The sequence below is a fragment of the Parasteatoda tepidariorum genome, chromosome X1 (assembly GCF_043381705.1).
Source record: "Parasteatoda tepidariorum isolate YZ-2023 chromosome X1, CAS_Ptep_4.0, whole genome shotgun sequence".
NCBI classification, from domain to species: domain Eukaryota; kingdom Metazoa; phylum Arthropoda; class Arachnida; order Araneae; family Theridiidae; genus Parasteatoda; species Parasteatoda tepidariorum.
Genome location: NC_092214.1, coordinates 16,770,491 through 16,790,404, shown reverse-complemented (window position 1 = coordinate 16,790,404; position 19,914 = coordinate 16,770,491). Strand labels below are relative to the sequence as shown.

The 19,914-nt window shown below is 26.5% G+C and overlaps 1 protein-coding gene across 2 annotated transcripts in view; it reads right to left on the bottom strand.

Moving 5' to 3' along the window:
- Nucleotides 1–340: 340 nt before the first annotated feature.
- Nucleotides 341–19,914, bottom strand: part of LOC107451024 (WD repeat-containing protein 48) — a 76,218-nt gene continuing 56,644 nt past the window's right edge. Inside the window, exons 18-19 of one of the 2 annotated variants that reach the window (XM_016066990.4) lie at nucleotides 16,972–17,179; nucleotides 341–819 (exon numbers count right to left, since the gene is read on the bottom strand). In XM_016066990.4, the coding sequence (XP_015922476.1) occupies nucleotides 637–819; nucleotides 16,972–17,179 (391 nt within the window). In that variant the 3' untranslated portion in view covers nucleotides 341–636. Of the gene's footprint in view, nucleotides 820–11,999; nucleotides 12,272–16,971; nucleotides 17,180–19,914 lie in introns of those variants that run through there. The other variant, XM_016066991.4, reaches the window with a different exon arrangement.

Sequence of the window (19,914 nt, the reverse complement as noted above, 5' to 3'; positions counted from 1 at the left end):
ATCCAAATCATTTAAGCATATCATAAGATGACTTGGAAACTTGCTAAGATTTGAAGACCCCAATCCTGCAAGTAAACTGACTTTTGGCAAACCGTCTATCACTAAGAAAAGAGGATGCCCAGCTATCAGGTGGCTGGACAAAGTAGAGAAAGATTTTGTCACGTTAGGTGTCAGATATTGGAGAACAGTGGCCTTGGATAGACAAGGATTGTGGAAGTTGACTCGGATAGCCTTGGCTTGTTCTAGCTGAAGTTCTGCAGTAGTTATGATTTATGATTCCTGATTTTCTTACATCAGGAAGTTCTGAAGCATGACATTTTTATTTATGTTGCTAGAAATATTTTCAGCCAATTCATTTATTGTTTCTTAATTTTATAATACAATAAAAAGAACAAAAATATCACAATGTGTCATCAGTTTCACAAATTTCTTATTTAATGATTGAAAGAATATAAATTTTTTTCAAACAAAACAGTTCTTTTGCAATTGGAAGTTAAACTTTAAAACAATAAAATAACATACAAAGAAATTAAAACTCAAAAATAATATCACAAAAGTAACTAAATGCTTTTTTTTTTTTTTTTTTACAAAATTCATAACAAAAGGAAAAAAATTCATAAATGTTCACAGGAGAAATCAAAAGTGCTGTCTTCCAAAATTATGAACGCTTTTAAATAAAGCTCTTCTCTTTTTTAATAATAAATGTTTCTTTTTAGTAAGCTTTTTTACTTTATGCTGTAATTTACGCTTAGCAAAACGTAAAGAGCATATTTCACAATCAGTATTTGATTTCATCGTTGAATCCACTGAAATAATCATCTGAAAGTAAGGAAAGAGAAACAAAACATGTTTTAGTAAATTTTAGAAACTGAAGACATTTGAGTATTTACAAAAACTAGCATCAACTTTTAAATATAAATATTTAAAATACTAGAAAAGCGGAACATATAAGCAATGTCAAATATTTACAATAAACAATTTGAAAAATAACTACACATATTGCACTTTGTTATGCAACGTGACACAATCACATCTCTTTTTTTTTTCAGTCACAGAAAAACAAACAATTTTTTTACTTACTTATATGAACAGAAATTAACAGATAAAAAAATTGATAAGAGGGAAAATTACTATACAGTAAATACATAAATGATCACATGATTATTAAAAACTTGTTTATACACTTTATAGCATTAAAAATGAGTATTAAATTAGTTCCCATTAACACATGGAACTATATAACTAGAATAAATTAGTTAAAATACATTAGTAAATTGTTGCTAATGAACAAAAATCAAACTATGTTTTTGATATAAATGAAAATCGCTTGTTAAAATAATTACAATTTTGACGTATTACTTGACAAAATAAAGTGGTGACAATAATTCATTGTTTTAAATCAGTTTCTAAAAAAAATTAAGATGCTTTACATAACTGTGATTGCTACACAATATTTACAATAAAAAGATATCTACACAGGAGTCTGATTTATGGTTATAAACATACAAAACCTATTTGAGACCCATTCTTTTTGTAGAAAGAAAACAAAAACTTTATGTTTATAACCTTAAATTGAAACACCAGTGTAATTTATGTGGTAAAGTATCTTGTAACACATTTTTAAAATTACAACAGTAACTAAAACAAGAAACTATCAGCACACTTTTGAACTTTTTAAGGTAACGAGGCTGTTCTTTAACACAAACAGGCAAAATTCCAACATCAAAATTTTAAGCATCCTATGACAGTTGGCATTGCCTTACTAATTTTCTGTTTTTAGTGCATTATAAATGTTTTACATAAAATCAAAAAACACAGATATTTGAGTATTTTTATAAATGGGTTATATCCAGTTAAGTGGACTAAATCTTAATAAATCTCCCTTTCTCCAAGTTCTATATAGTTTGGTACACAAGGGTTTAGACCTGTTAAAGTAAATTCTGCAAAGTTTTAAACCAAATGACTAAAAACAACAAAAGTAAAAGGAACTAATCAAAACTCATTCATTGAGTGTATCCTTAAAAAGTTAATTTCAGTAAGAGACCCACTTAACCATGTAGCTAGAAAAAATTTAAGTCTTGTATTTCATGTAGGTACTTGAAAAATGAATGCTACTGCACTATAAAAACTTGATATTTTCGAAAAAAGTTTTAGAGCAATAGGAATTTAATTTTAAAAAGTTCAACAAAATTTTTTATTATTTTCCTGTTTAAAATCCTCACTCTTTTAAAAATTCTAGTTTTAGTGAACTAGAACTTTCTATTTCTAATGCTGTTCAAAGCATTCAGTGTCTCCCCCTTTCAGACATTTCTCTAAAATTTAAAGCGGAAGTAAAATCTTTGCTTTATCATTTGTGTAATAAATTTAATTGATTCCCCACCATGATATATTAGTAATTGAATGGAATATAAAAACAATCCGATATCACTAATCTAAGATTTTTTTAAGAGGCAAAATTTTTCAAAAAATTACTTAGTTTCATTTTTATTTTAAAACCACTTTATTGTAGGGGTCTAAGACAGCAGGGTTGGTAGCTCAGGTAATTAAAAAAAATATAAATATTAAAGTCAATTCACTAAAATGGAAGAATGAAGCTTCAAAAATAATGAAAATTTTCATTATTATTTCTGACTTAAGAGTAAGTAACTTCAGATATATTCATCCAAAATAAAAAAAGTTCTTCAGCAATTCAGTATAAACCACACAAGTTCCTATATAAAATTTAAGGTCAAATGGCTTTACTTTACTTCTCAAGTTTTCAGTTTATGAGTCTTTGCAGAGACTTTTTGAAAGGTCAACACAACTGTGTGCTAAATTATGCATAATTTTAAAATTATGAGGTGGGAATTACTTGTCCAGTTGTAAAGCCCAAAAGAGAATATATAACCTAGCAGACAACAATAAATTAAAAAAAAAAAAAGGATAGATATAAAGATAAAACTAAAAACAATATATTCTTAAAAGATATGTTAAATATTAGGGAGAACCTTTTGTCCCCTCGAAGAAAAAATTAAAATAGATCATATTACACCAGCATAAATAAAGAAAAAATAGTAAAGTTGTTCAAAACCAGAATTTCCTAATGGAAAAAAAAGTTCCTAGTTTTTTTCCCTCTTTAAATTATCTTAACTATAGATCATCAACAGTTCTTAAACTATAACTGATGATTTTATTATAATCAAATTAAATTATTGAGGAGGAAAAAAAAGAGCTGGATATTTTTAATAAAAACTATGGATATTTTTAATAAAAATTAAGTTTCTATAGTTGAATTTAAGCTAACCTAAAATAGGACATCTTAATTTTGATTTATACATTGAGATACATAATTAGATTATACAAATAATGCATTTTTCTTTTCACAGCACACATTCACACAGTACACATTACATTATAATTAATCTAGTTGATTTTTCCCCATCTCGCATCCTATTTCAATTCATATTAATTTAAAATTTGACCATTTAAAGCAAGTAAACAATCATTTTTCAAATAAAGCAGCATACTTTTTTTTAAAGGGTGAGAAAACACTCAGAATTTTAAAATACGCAAACTAGAGTGGAAAGTAAAATTATAATAAAAATTGATTAGTTTTCTAGCAATAGAAATGTGAACATATGAACCACAGCAGATTAAGCATGTCTTAAGCCTCAACTTCTGAAGTTCTCAAACTTCTTGTGTCAAGGAACCCTTTAACGAATTTTTTTCCCTTCAGAACCCCAATCCTACATTGCCCTTTTTTTTTTTTTTTTTTTCAATTTATTAGTTTAACTATTAATTATAAACATTAGTTTCTTGAATCATTTCATCCTCTGTGATTTTGGACCAGTGTGCTTTACAAACCATATTTTTTAAATTCATGAAATATTTATAAAAATTTTAGTTTCCCAAATCTTTAATGACACTTTTTTTTCACAAACTACATTCCTTTCAGATGAATAAATAACCTGAAAAAATAAAGATATAAAAACAAGACTAATTATCTGTATAAAGCACACGAAACTATGAATTTAACTTAGAGTAAGAAGTATCTTAAGTATGCAAAAAATTTATTTTGAATATTGCACACTGAAATTTTAAAGATTAAAGAAGATACTTGAAATTGATAAAAATTCAGTGACGTACTGAATTATTATCATTTTTCATAAAAATAGCTTTAAAATCTAGCTTTGAATTTAAAAGTTAAATTCCGAAATCAAAAGCAATGCCCATCTTGGTCCGAAATATTTTTTTGATATGCATCGGAAAAAAAACTTGCTTTGTAATGATAGGATTAAATAAATGGCAGAAATATGTTTAGAGCTTTTCTGGTTATTTTAGGATATATGCCTTAATTTTTTACCCAAAAATCACTCAAAGGCATTTCTTCAAAATTTTTAAAACAAGAATTACATTTGATTATAATCAAATACTCATTATCAAGTGTAAACCACATTTTAAGCTTTATCTCAATATTATAGTGGTTTTGCAACCATTACAATTTGGTATTATACACAGGAAGATATTTCAAAAATTGACTTTTAAAATTAAGCAAATTTTTCAACGATAGTGTACTGCACATAATTTTTTACTTTTTTACTGTTCTCAGTTGAAAAGGAGAAGAAAACATTTCAAAATTTAGCTCTTTTGAACTTTCTATCCAAAAGTCATTTAACATTGAAAATTTCAATTTCGTCATTGGCAGAAACTAATACACCTAACAGTTTAGTTATCTTTTGTAAACCATTCAAAATATTTTTCTCTTCTTGTACAAGAAATAAAAACATTTTCCTTTTTTTTTAGGGAATAAAACTTAAATTATACTTCAAAACAAACAGCCTTTTATGTCAGTGAAAATATTTAGAATTCATACACATTAGAACAAAATAATGTAACACGATTCCTACATCACTAAATTGAGAAATTAGGCTCCAGCTGTAACTATGAACTGAAACTATTTCAACTGGAATGAATGAATATTTTTTTATGAATAATTGAAATATATGAGAAGATTTCTTTACGTGAATGTCTTACATCAGCAATAAAAAGCTAAACTTTTCTAATAAATGTATAAGATTTCGTTTTAAAAAAAAATACAACTTTTTTATTTATAAACTTTGGCACTGATCATCATTGTTTAAAAAATTTATTTTCACTACATTCACAAGTAAACTTTAAATAACAAAAAGAAAAAATAAAGTATATATTGCAATTCATAATTTTGAAACTGTGTTTTTTAGGATTGTTCTAAACAATTATTTTTTAATATTTTTAAACCTCTATTACCCAGCTTTACACAGAAATAAATGTTATTTTTTGTTACAAATACCATATGTAACACTTTTTGACCTTCTTACTTTTTTTAGTATGTCGGCAAAAATTGGAAGGGGCTAACATCAAAATTTTTCTTATGGATACTTTTACTCTATATATTTATAAATATATATATTTATATATACTCTTTCCGAAAAGGTTGGCCACATTTGCCCTTTTTATTTCTTCCACTTCATGGACCAAACACACAGAAAAATGAGAATAAAGCTTATCTAAATATTGTATGTGCACAAGAGATTTTAAACAGTAACACATCATTTATAGTCTGAATCAATACATGTTAAAATTAAAGCTTACTAAGCAAACAATTATTAAATTTCAGTTAACAATGAATAACTACTGAATGTAAAATTTTATAAAATATAGCTAAAAGTATTATAACATATATATATATATATATATACACAGTCAACCCCGGTTAAAGGTATACCATCGATTCCAACCAAATCTATGCAATTAAGCGGTTTATTCGATTGGGATAGCAATATTCAATCTTGAATCTTGAATTTTTGCAAAATTTTACTTTTTAATGGTATTCAATGCATAGTAAAACATTTTGATTAAATAAACTCAGTTTTATGATTAATAAACAATTATAATTAAAACTGTCTGCGTTAGTATCATAAAATATAAATCTTATTTTAAGTTACATAAAAATAAATCAATGTTGGTGATAAGTATAATGTAGGTACTAAAATATTATTTGATTCCTTCTGAAAAAAATCTATAATTGAAGAAATTCATCAATTTATCAAAATTAGATATTCCCTTTTAGTTTCTACTAAAATTTTCAGGACTGTTTCGTATTCCTTTCAAACACATCCAGAATTTTTTTGTACTTTTTTTCTTTTTCTTAACACGTTGAATGCTAGGGGGTCACCGGTGACCGGCATAGAGTTTGTTTGTAGCGCCACGGGGCTCACCGGTGACCGGCACAGAGTTTGTTCGTGTCGCTACGCGGGTCACCAGTGAAGCCAAGATTATTAGAAACACATAATTTGAGTAAATTTTAATTTTTTTTAATATTATTATCGTTACTAAAATGGCTCGAAGAAATGCAATATAGAACACACAAAAATAGCTTTACTTATATACCTAGAGGTGCCAACTTGCTCCTTACAGCGAATAAACATTTTCAAGTGGAAGTTTATTAATTGTGATTCTTGGTTTAAAAAATTCAATTTAGTAGATTTTTGTTTATTAATTGTGATTCTTGGTTTAAAAAATTCAATTTAGTAGATTTTTATCCGCCACTATACTAATTCCTTGCTTCATATAATTCACCACTTTTTTCAGATATGTCCCCCTTGATAGATTCCCATCAGATACCTCAAATATACCTACCCTTCACATAACTTATGGATACTTCTAAGGAGAGGAAATGACTATTAAGATGATCCTTGACTCGGGAGTATACCATACACCAGATTAAACTAGTTCTCTAGTCATTCTGTAAGCCACCAATTACCTCCTTATGCCTAATGCCAAAAGTCTTAGTTGCCAAAGGCAAAATAGATAGATGCAGAAGTCAGATGCCAGCTTCGCGGGTAGGTACTTCGCAAAACAACATATCAAGTCAAATTAGATACGTTGTGGCGTAACACCACTACAAATATTAAATACCAAATCAGTAGTATATAAGACACATTAACTTGATTCTATCAAGAGGCACCTTTTGATAGATGAAAGTTGATATAGTCGATTTATAAATCCCCACATTGGTGACCTGCGGATGTGATATGAACTCGCTAACATGATGGATAGTCCACGTTAAACAGTTGATTTGCTTAATATAAATTGCTCAAAGAGAAAAAAAAGATCTGGTGAAGTAAATAAAGTCTCAAAGTAATAAACAATATAAAAAAAATGAGCGAATTGCATTAAACAAAAAAGGGAGGAAAAAAAATGAAGAAAAAATTTAATGAGCAAAAATGACATATATATAAAAACAGCATGAATCAACTAGTGGTATTCGTTCATCGAATTCTATCACAGATAAAATTCTGGAAGGGGAGTAATGTGGTGTAACTACCACTACAAATATTGAATACCAATTCACTAGTATATAAGACATGTTAACTTGATTCTATCTTGATTGAGGTACCTTTGATAGATAAAGGTAGACATAGTCGATAATAAATTCCCTTCAATGTCATGCTAAACCTCTTGAAAAACTAGCAAAATCTGCCTAATATTTGCAAATTTAGTTTGTAGTTATTTACTGTTTGGTCAGACGGGTAAGCCATGTAAAATTAGCAATGCATTAAATGTGTTAATCTTCGAAACTTGAGAAATTCCAAATTAATGCGCTATTTTAGTTAAGGATATTTTGAAATTTATTGTTTTTAAGATTCATTGTTTTGCTCTTTTCCGATTCATTTAAATCATCCCTTTTTACTCGCAACCAATTCAAAATTATTCACTGGATTAAGCAATTATTCTATTTAAGAGAAAGAAACTCTGCACACTAGTGTGTTAGGTGTTTGAAACTTTTTCTTATCAAAGCTAATAGTGCATTAAGAGGGGACTATAAGTATTAACCACAAGACAAATCACTCTATCCCTTTTTTACATTCTAAATGATGTGTGTGTGAAGTAAGTCACGGAAGGATAAAAACACCTTTATTTACTTTAATGTATAAAACTGGCAGCAAGATTTGATTAATTTTTCAACTCTACCCCAAACACCTACTAATGAATAAGAAGTTCTTATTGAAATGACCACCTATCGTATCGTTACCTTAACTGAAAAAGGAAAATTCCATTTTAGATGGTGAAACATTTCTCAAAAAAAATTTTTTTTCTTTTCATTTCAGTACTACTTCTTTATGCAATTAGGCGGGGGCAAAAAACAACAACTTAAGCCGCTTAAACGGGGAAGTTTGACATTAGTTTAATATAAAATGATTTGGCTTTATTAAATTTTACTCATATAAGCGGGTTATTCGATTATCCGATTAAGTGGGGATGACTGTATATATATATATGTAGATATTTATAATCTATCAATATATATTTATGTATTACATATGTAATATATAGTGGAAAGTCCCATATCCAAATCGCTAGGACTTAGGCAAGTCTAGAAAATAGATTTTTCTGGTAAACAAACATTAAAATATCCTTATTCAATAAAAAATAACAAATAGACGATAATTAACTTCAATTTCAACAAACAACGAAAAAATCCATGAGGTTGAGCTATTTTTACAGCTTTTGTTACAGATTTGCATGTTTTTCAAAAATCTCGATATTTTAATGTGTCATTATAACATTCCGCAAATTCTGAATCACACATTTAGTAGTAGTTTCCTTTTTGTAGAATTACCTTTTGATGCACTTGATTTGTGACGATTTTATGATTCAGGTGGTTTCGTGGATCGCATTTCAACAGTTTGAGATTTCCACTTAGTTTTTCAAATGTAATTTTAATGTAATATTATTACAATCTGCAAATTTCGAATTGTGCTTTTGAATAATCACTTAATGACCTGCTTTACTCATCACAATTTCATCTTAATCTGCAATTCTTTCAAAATGTGAATTTTTTGAGCACTCTGAAATTGAGTGCGTGATTTTTGGCTGTAATAACCTTATGTGAGAAAAATGTAAGCGAAGCGAGAGTAAAATATTTTTTCGCGATGTAGTGTAATGACGGTTTTTGTGATATTTAATTTTTTTCATATTATAGTGGAAACCTGACTAAAATCGAACAACAACAAAAAAAAAAGTCGGGTAAAAATCATTAAGAAGCGAAAATTAGCAGAAGAAAAGTAGAGGATTCTCATCCCTGCATATTTTGCTTAACAACTCACAAATGTAAAAAGAAAAAAAAAATTGATTTATTATTACTTTTTTTTTGTAAAGGTAAGAGTTTTGTTTATTTTGATTGTTAAAAAGTGTCCGGAAAAGAGACCCTTCTGGTAAACGGATGTCTGGATATGGGACTTTGTACTGCATATTACATATATAATCTTAAAAAAATTGTCTCCACAAAACTAAACATATTAAGATTTTTAATGAGGGTATAACATGGGTAATATTGCATATTCAACTTACTCACTTTTTTATATAAACTAGTTAAATCAATCGAGCTCTAATAAGAGAAAAATTACAATGAGAAATGCTTTTATGTAAGATATCTTATATATCATACATTTAGAGTTATATAAGATGCATTTCAATAGGAAATCAGAGAAAAAAAGCATCAGAAAATACAGCCAAGAAAAAGAAGTACAAAGGAAGAATAGTCTTGAGATAGAAAAGCACTTAGAAAAAAAAAAAAAAAAAAAAACAAGGTCACAAATCAAAAATTAATTTTTAAATACAAAATAAAAGATTGTTAATGTATAAGCAGAGATTGCTTTCATAAATAAGTCATAAGATATTTAATAATAGTATTAGAGATATATAATAATTGATTATAAATAATAATTGATTTAGAGATTTAAAATAATTGATTCTAAATAATCATTGCATTATTATTTCTATCGAATTTTTCTGAAAATATGCATAGATATATTTTTAACAAGAACCTTGGAATAAGATCCAGAGCTAAATCCTATTTAACTCTTTACTTTTTGTGTACTTTAAAATATTACTTAAACTAATGTAATGTAAGCATTAAATCATTTAAAATACACAATACTTTTCATATAATTTACAATCATAAAATAATGCAGCTACTAAATGTTCACAAATATAAATGTTCTGTTTCAGAGTCCAAGCTTTTGATATTCAGTTACTAAAAGGTTACAGACTACTGATTTTTTGCACACTGTTAAATTAGCATGTTCCAAACAGATGTTATTTTTAAGATAAAAAATGATTTCTTTTAAACTTTTTTTTATCACAAAGGTGGTTACTCCTAGAATTTATTTCAATGAACAAGAAAAGAGCATAAAAAGTTTAGGGATGCACAACTTTTGGCCTATGAGCTACATGCGGCAAGTCAGCTGCTGAAGTACGCCACAGGGTGGCACCTGAACATAGTGAAAAATAAAATTTTTATCTTTTTTGAAAAAAAAAAGAAAAAAGAAATCAACACTTTTAAACGCACTCAAACTGTGTAGATTTCATCCCAAATCTAGGCAGCTTTTTTGTCGCTTATTGTTACGGATTTCCACGGTCTTTATATTTATAACAAGATACTATTGTGACACGGACATTTCGAAATCAAGTTATTTTTTATGAACCTTGTGTTCATTTTATTAATAGAGACTTTGTGATTGTAATTTTAGCAGTTATCATTGGATTTAGTTTCTAAAGTTTTGATATTTTTATTATACTATAACTCTCACACATAGAATTGTGCCTTTTAACATCTCTTTTGATGTTCTTTATTAATGCCGATTTCATCATAAATCCAAGCTGTTTTTTAAAGGCTTTTGTATCGCAATTCCACATGGTTTTATTACTCCCAATATTTTTAATATGTATATAGGCACTCAAATCACACATCAAATTGCGCACTTTATTTGTGCCAAGTTGATTACAAATCTAAGGAACTTTTAAAACTGAGGAATTTATTTTTATTCTTTCAGCAGTTATTCCTACACCTTTTAATGTTGTTTTGAAAATCTCAATATTTTTAATACATTATTACGATTCGCAAAACCCGAACTGCGCATTTTAACTTCCGTTATTTGTGCAAATTTCATCATCAATCTATTAAAAGATAGCTTTTCTGGCAGTCATTGCTACTCATTTTCATATGGTTTTTTGAAAATCTCTATATTATTAATTCAATATTATACAACACATAAAATTTTGAGCACAAGTAAAAAAAACTATATATTTTTCTAACCGTTTACAGCTTAAAAAACAGTTTAAGATTTAATATTCATAAAAATAATTTATAATTCACTAAATATAAATGTCCTAAATTTGAAAATATGTTCTCACCTAAATGCTCAGTCTTATTTTGCGTTATAGTGTGTTTGTCTTAAATCAATTTAGACAAATATAAAATTTCTTTCATCTAAATATTAAATTTTGATTAACATTGTTCAATTAAGTATTGGTTTATTTTACTTTTACTCTATGAACGTTATAGTTAATTTATTTTTAAATAAACCTTTGTGATGTGATAGAAAAAAAAATGGTTTTTCTCTATCTTTATATTTTTTACAATAAATATAATTCTTGATAAGAAAGAAGAATTTTTCTTCTTTTGAAAGCACCAGCTTGGTATTCTTCAGGTTTAAATAAATTTTAATATTTGAAAGCATTTGAGTTTTCACAAATATATTACTAAATTGTTTGACTAAAAGAATTTAAGAGTCCAAAACTTAGATGTTTACATAAAAATAGCCATAATTCCCATCGACCTGTATAAATACCAGGGTATGTGGACTTTTGTTGATCAATTTGCTGTGCAAGTGGCCCACCCTTCACTCAAAAAGTTTGTGCATCCCTAAAATCGTTGATCAAACACATATTGTAAATAAATAATTTTTCTGAAAGAATAATTAGCAAGTATATGGCTGACAAAAATAGAAAGTGAAAGTAGACAAGAAATAAAATCCCTCAGTTAGGTAAAAATGGCTCCTTTAGGTAAAAATAAAATTTTAAATACACTTTTAGAATGGTTATTTTTTTTTTTTTTTTTTTTTTTTTTTTTTTTTTTTTTTTNTTTTTTTTTTTTTTAATATTCTGTTATCAAATAAAGATTTTAAAATAAATTATTTTTCATCAAATTCAAAGGATATTTTTTGGAGAAATAATAACATTCAAAAATATAATTTAAAAAGGGGCAATGAGTTTAAGTTTCGATTAAAAAATGATGATTAAATATTCAATTTAATCATCACAACTATATTGTGTCACTTTACATTTCATTGCGTAATATGTAATTAAAATATATTTATTTGATAGCTCTGTAGTGTAACACCAAATCATTTGAACTTTTCCAAATGAAATGACGAACAGTTCTTAAATCCATATTAGGATCCAGTACCTACAAGAAAATAAAAACTACATATAGAAATTACTATTTTAGTATAAATATATATTTCCATCTATAGAGAAAACAAAAAATATGCAATTGAAAACAATACAGTAAAAGCTCAAAGCTATTAGCCATAATTTTTTAGATAATTGAGCATCAAAGAATCTTTTGCTCTATTAAATTTAATTTTTATAATTGACTAATAAATTAAAATCATTATTTTTTTATATTTTAAAGAAATTGATTATTGAGCAATTCAAACATTTCTATAAAAATTGTGAATTTTTTAAAAATGATTTAATTTAAAGCATGTTTTAAAAATTTAGGATATCAAAATTTTCATTTGTATAAAATTCAAATTTTTTTTTAGAGCTTTTTGAGAAACACTACACTGTAAAACATACAGGAATAGGATACAGGAGATGTGAAGGGAGAATATTTTTGGAGGAAAAGAATTTTCTCCTGAGAAAATAAATATAACATTTCAAAAAAAAAAAAAAAAAAAAAAAAAAAAAAAAAAAAAAAAAAAAAAAAAANATAAATTACACGATGATATATGATATTATATGAAATGTAGTTCATTTATCATTTTCAAATGGAAAACAATTTCAAATTAGGTATATTCACTATTATACATCACAATAACAAAATAACGGCAGAAGTATCTACTTTTACTTGTAATATCGAATTTTTTCATAGAAATATTTTTTTCAAAGAACATTGCTGCTTTTTTACTGAAACATTTTTAAAAATTGTCTAAAAAAAGTTTTTTTGAAATTTATAAATTGGATGTATAACCTATTAATTTAACAGCTTACTTCTGTTACTAATTGTACTTCCTGTAGCTAACTATTTGTATAGTATTTCCAGAAAAACAATTCCCTCACCCTTTAAATTTTTGAAGGCTAAATTTCTCTGACATTTGTATACTGTCAACCGTGATATTCTGCTCTGTCTTAATTTCTGTGTATGTGCGTGAAATTTTGGCTGCTACTTTATCAAAATATTCCCTTCAGACCACTTATTACTGTACTTTATGTATTGTCTACTATGATATTCTGTCTAGTAAGAATTTCAGTGTATGTGCCAGCGATTTTGGCTGTAACTATCTCAAAACATTCCATGCAAGCCACAGTTTATCCGGTCCTTCTGGAATATTGATATTGAATGAAAAATGAATTTTTTGGAGGCAAACATTTTTATTAGAAAATAGATTTGCTAATTTTATGTAACAAATTAAATGTATCTTTGAAATGATTTATAGTCTTTGATGTATTGTAATTTTTACTATGCGTCTTAAGAATATTACAATTTCCTCATAAAAAAGGGTCTATCCTTTTTCATACACTGTAATCTTAACCAATGGGCATATGATTACTTTTTATGTTAATATGGTTTGAGATGAGATAATGTTGGTACCCAAAATTTAATTTTTTTACAATATGAAAAATTAAATATGAATTTTACAATATGAAATCTTAAACAAAACATAGACTACATATTAATTGACGAATTATAATAATGAATGGAATTAAGTTATAATTACCCACATTTTATAAAAAGATTAAATTGTTCTTTTTCTCTCATTGTTACTAAAATAATAATTATAAAAGACAATTAATTTACTTTTAGCACCATGCTGTAAAAAATTGTGTTTGAATTTCTTATTTTTATAATTTGGATTTTTTTTTTTTACTTGAGCACACAGAAAATTAATTTAAATAATTCAATTAACATTTTTAAACCAAAAGTTTCTGGCATTTCCAGCACTTAATTTTAAAAAATAAAACATTGTAAAAAAACCATGCTTTATATAAATGAAATTAAGTATGTATTAATAAAACTCTAGAATTTTTGTTATTAATCATAAATTTGAGAAATACAAAAATTAACTTTTGAACTACAATTATTTTGTAAAATAGATGAGAATGTGAAATTAATATTTTTTTCTTCAATTTAATCAATAAAATTTTGTTTTTACTTATTTTGATAAAAGTTAAGGCTATTATGAATTTTCAATTTCCTCTAAGTGTACTTGAAAATAGTTACTTTTTTCCTTAGTCCTAGTACATGTACTTTTTACTACTTTTTGTACTTTTCACCTTTCAAAATCAGAACTCTTTATTCTTACCTAGTAAATGTTTTGAGAACAATTTCCAAATTTTTTTTCTTTATTTTAATTACTATACAGCTATTTTATCTTGAATAACAAATCTTAAATGAAATATATTATTACTTTTTAAATAACATGATCAAATTTATTAATTGTTTGCAATTATACTTATTCTCAACGTATTTTTGAATTTTTAGGATAATTAATTCAGAGGCAAAAGGCTATTAATCATATAAATATGGGCTAGGAGAATATTCTCAACATTCTCTTTGGATTCTCAAGAATATTCTCTAAAAGATTATTTTACAAAATAAGGATAAAAAGTAGATTACAAACATTACACTACTGTTGCTCAATCCATGAGTTGAAAAACTCTTATTTTGTAAAGTAGTAGTGGTTTTTGGGAATTACACAAAAGCAACCACCAAGCAGGAAGTAGATTTCAGTTAAACACTACTGCTGAAGCAACACTATCTTCCTTTAATAATTTTAAAATAAATAGACCAGAATAAATTCATATTTTAAACTCACTTTTTTTTTAAAAAAAAGTTAATTATTTCAAATTATATTTTTTCGGGAAATTATATTATTAACAATATTTTTATTAATTATACAGAAATGAATTTTTATGAAGCAATTTTCAATAAAATTATTGTATTTTTGCAGTACATAAGAAAGTCACTAAAGGCATTAGTGTAGAAGTATGAAAAATGAGCATAGAGTTAAGATTGTGAGGCAATCTAAAAAGAACTGTGCAAGCAGTTCCGGCGACAGAAGAGAAATAGCGAGCAGGGGGCAAAGCCTTTTATAATCCTAACAACAAAAGCATTAAAAAAATATAGAACTTTTCATAAAAACCTAGGACAATCTTATAAGTGGTTGGTTGCAAATCAAGTTACCAGAATTAAACAAAAGATACGCAATTTTATGTAATTATTGTAACGAGCTCTACTTAACTTATGAACAAAGAAAAACTTTTTTAATTACTTATATTTTGAACAATATGCCATGTGACATCTGGAACATCATAATTCTTTATTGCGTTTTAGCAATACCTAGTAAGTAAACTCCCAGTTTGAGAATCGAAGTTCAGTTCATCTATCGCTATCAATGAAGATGTTTGCGTTTGAACATACTTCGTAATTAATTATTACCATTACAGCTAACAGATAACATTACACAATATATTAGTTTAAAAGAAAATAAAGTGTTTTTTCTGCATTTATATCACTGAAAAGAAAAAGTAGGCAATTCAATATTTTAAATTTTGAGCATAAACAAAGTAATTAGTACCAAAAAAAAAAAAAAAAAAAAAAAAAAAAAAAAAAAAAAAAAAAAAAAAGAAAGAGAGAAAGAAAAAAAAATTAAATTTATTTAGAGTCAAAAATTTCATTTATATTTATTTTGAATATTCTTTATTAACAACTAAATAAAGATATATTGATAATAGAATACGGTTTTATCAAAATAAGTAACGTTTGGACATAGAAACTCAGTTATTTTAACCTACGCTTTCACGGAAAAAGAAGTAGCCAATTCCAACTCTTCAGGTCAGAACACAAACTTATTGGTACAAAAACTCTCATTCAAAAATAATTATTAATTTTAAGTCACACATATTTCTATTCATATTATCTCATCTTTTTTTGTCAAATAGTAATTTTAAACCTAGGCTTTTACAGAAAAACAGTAGTCAGTTCTAACTTTTATGTTTGAAATACAAAAGTTTCCGTTAAAAAAAATTATTTTAAGCCTTGTATTTTATTTAGATAGTCTTATTTCATTTATTTCTGTTTTTAAACTAAAATAACAAAAATTGAAAATAAAATATGGTTACACGAAAACACATGAACATAGAAACAAAGTGATGGTGTTTGTCAATAATTTTAAGCATTTTTTGACTGAAAAGAAGCAGCCAATTTAATCTCTAATTTTGAGCACAAGCAACAAAAACTGTTGGTACAAAAATAATAATAATAATAAATAGACTAAAAACCATTAGCATCAGTATGCTATTGAAAATAAGTATTTTCAACATATTAGTGTGCAAGTTAATCAGTGATTGAAAATTATCAGAACCTAACAATTAAAGGGAAATTAGTTTTTATGAGGATTCCTATTTAAAAATTGACAATTGCTGTATGGTGTAGCAAGGAAGTTCGAAAATGTGTTTATTTTATATTCTGGTTTTTAACAAGTGTTATGCCCCACATGCATTACATAGATTAAAATGTATTGTATTCAACTGTGACATCAGATTTAAATCTCTTGCCTAACTACATGTGGGAGTCCCTCAGTGTATATAAGTAAAATTGTGTAGTCATTACAGAGTATCAGAGTTGTTTGGTTGAATGATGATGTACAACAGCTATATAGTGTAAAACACAAGCATCATTTTTTACTCAATGCAAAGAAATAGTGTAGGGAAAAATAGAAGGTGAAAAGAAAACCACAGAGCTTCAGGGTCATAGGACTTGTATAAGAAGGTAAATCCGTTGAGGATAAAAATTGTCATGGAATTACAATTATTTGAAAAATAGAGAGTTAGATATGGTATCTTCCGCTATACAATATTTTAGAAATAAAATACACAAACCTGATCTTGGCACAATAATTCCACTTTTTCCTCAGCAATAGAAGTTCGCTCATCATCTTTTTCTGACTCACATTTATCTTGGCCTCCAGAACCACCAGACTGGCTAGCTGTTTGAGAACCAGCATCTGAACCAGCTCCCATGACCTTTTCATACACATGTTCAACAACTTTACGAACTTGAAGCATATCACTAGCAGATAACCGCTCTCTAGAATTAAAAAGTTAAAATTAATAAAAAAAGAACAAAACAAATTAATAATAGCCACCTGACATAAATTGACCCAAGGATAAAATAATGTAATTTCAAAATTAATGTTCCTCTGGAAAAAATTCTTTGATGGAAAATTTTTAAATACAGTTTAAGTTATAAACACTTTTCTAACACATGCTTACAGCTTACGAACTTAACAGAAAAACAATTTCCATTAAGTTCTCAAGCAATTTAAGATTTTGATAATTTCTTTATTGCCCTTAAAAACATGTTGATAAAATACAACATAAATTTCTCATTGTGCTTTTTTACACGTTATATTTCATGTATAATTGCTTTTCTTTTAAAAAATTAACAACTTATTTCTTAAACTACCAATTCTTTGATTCCCTTGTATCTAAATTAGCCCTATTTGAAATTTGACACTTTCCTTCCTCTTTTTTGGATACTATGAAATGTCTTCTCCTCTAAGCAATAGGAAGTGTCAACAATATAACAGAAAAGAGTAGTGATATGTACAATTGATAAAATGATTTTTTTTCGAAATGTTAAACTAAATATTTTGATAAATAAATACTTTGAGATGAATAGTTCATTTCTAAAATCAACTCCATAAATATAAATTAATAATTTTAAAGTATGGTGAAAATTTTGAAACAATGGTGAGTTGGTTTGAGGCTTGATGTATATGCCCTACATTTAGTGTATTGGTAGAGTTTAAGATACATTAAAATAATTAAATTGCAAAATAAAATTCAAATTATTAATAAAGTGTTTCAATACATTTATTTATTCAAATTTAAAATGTGCAGTTTCAAAATGAGTGGATATGAAAAACAGAACGCAATTTTTAAATTAAGTGAATATGAATTTAAATTCCCATTGCAATTCATATAACTTGAACAGGAATCACTATGTTAAATTTTTAAATCGCATAAATGCAAATCCGGATGTGCAATTTTTAAATCATGTGAATACGAAGTGTGTAGTTTTATATTTAAATCGATTAAATTCTAATATTGATATGTGATTTGTAAACATTGTGAATATTTAACATGATATTTGATTTTTAAATCGTGAGAATATGAATAAGATTCGTACTTTCGCAATTCAACTTCTTTCATACATCGTTTCGGATTAAAATTTGGAAAATTCTAGAGTTCAGCAAGTCTTGTTCTCTTAGTTTTGATTTCATTCGGCATTTTTGCAGCTTTGGAGGAAAATGTTGCCAGGAAGTATAAAATATGGGGTGCAATATGCTGTAACTGTATCATTGAAATCTAGATATTTTCTTTTATTTTGAATAATGTCTTTTTTTTTACAAAAACAATGCTTTTTATATTTTTCATGTCAAATGTCAGAAATATTATTTTGAACAAATATAGTGAAAAATGCTTAGCAAATGATGCATTCAGTGTATTGGGCAGAGTTTTGTTTGCCGGTCAAGCTAATTGAGTCACCTAGAAGATATTGATAATGTAAAATAGAGTGCATTGCTGGCAGTAGATTTTCTGCATAGTTAAAAATAATCTTGTTGTTGAATAATATTTTTATTAATACATCACAAAGTTCCGTTAAAATATCTTTGGACAGCTCGCAGATCTCACCAGTTTTTTCCACCAATTTTTCACTAGTATTTTAACTCACATACCTTTTGCTAGCTAGCTTGGTCACATAATGTTTAAATTTGTTAACAATGTTCTCTCATTTGTTAAAGTTATACTAATATTTTAAATAAATTATTCTAAGAGAATTTAACCTTTTATATTTTCTCCACCCTCATTTATTTTTCAGAAAGTAATAAACATACTAAGGATAAAACTTTCCAATAACAAAAAGAACAGTTTATAAGAGCATCAGTACAACCCAAGGTAAAAAAAAACAAAATGGTCACTAAAAAAACCTACTCGCGTGTCTACATTTCAAGTAGAATATTTCATTATTTTGTCAGTTTAATTGGAAATCCTGTATAGATGGGACATCATCAGCTATGACATTAGAAAGGATAACATGAGAGAAAAAAGAACTTCTGGGGGGAAAAATGTTTAAAAAAATGCTTTGATTTTTATAACAAGTTTCAAAATTTTGTGGAGAAACTTCACTCAATGCGGAAAAGTTGGTAACTCTGCTTGCAAATAATAATTCACATTACAATAAACACAACAATTTTCCCAAAACTTTTACTATCTCAAATATTTCATAAAAATGTTTTGGATTTTGTCTTTTTACTTTCTGGAAGACACATGGGACAATAAATTATTAAAATTATAAAAAATATTTTTAATTACAAAAATAAATTATAATTAACAAAAGGGCAATTCCACGGAAGTGTAAACTTTTAAGTGAATTTTTTTTTTATGAATTGCATATTTTAATTTTAAGAATATGTTCAAAAATAGTCAAAGTCTGCGTATTGCCGTTTCATTTTTGATAATTTTAATTTTTTTGAATCTGGCAGCATTCTAAAGTAATCACATGGCTGACAAGTGAATTGTTCACATTTGTGTTCAAATTGTTTTCTTGAAAAATACTTATAAAATAAAAGAAATGTATCTTTCTTTTGCAATATTTTGATAAAAATATGCATATAGTACAAAATTTAAACATTTAAAACATAGCCTTTAAGTCATTTTAAGTTTAATATATTAAATAAAAGTAACTTTTTTTTGTGTCATTCCGTCACATGTTTTAGTATATTTTTTTAAATAGCAACTGCGTTTTTGAATGAAAAT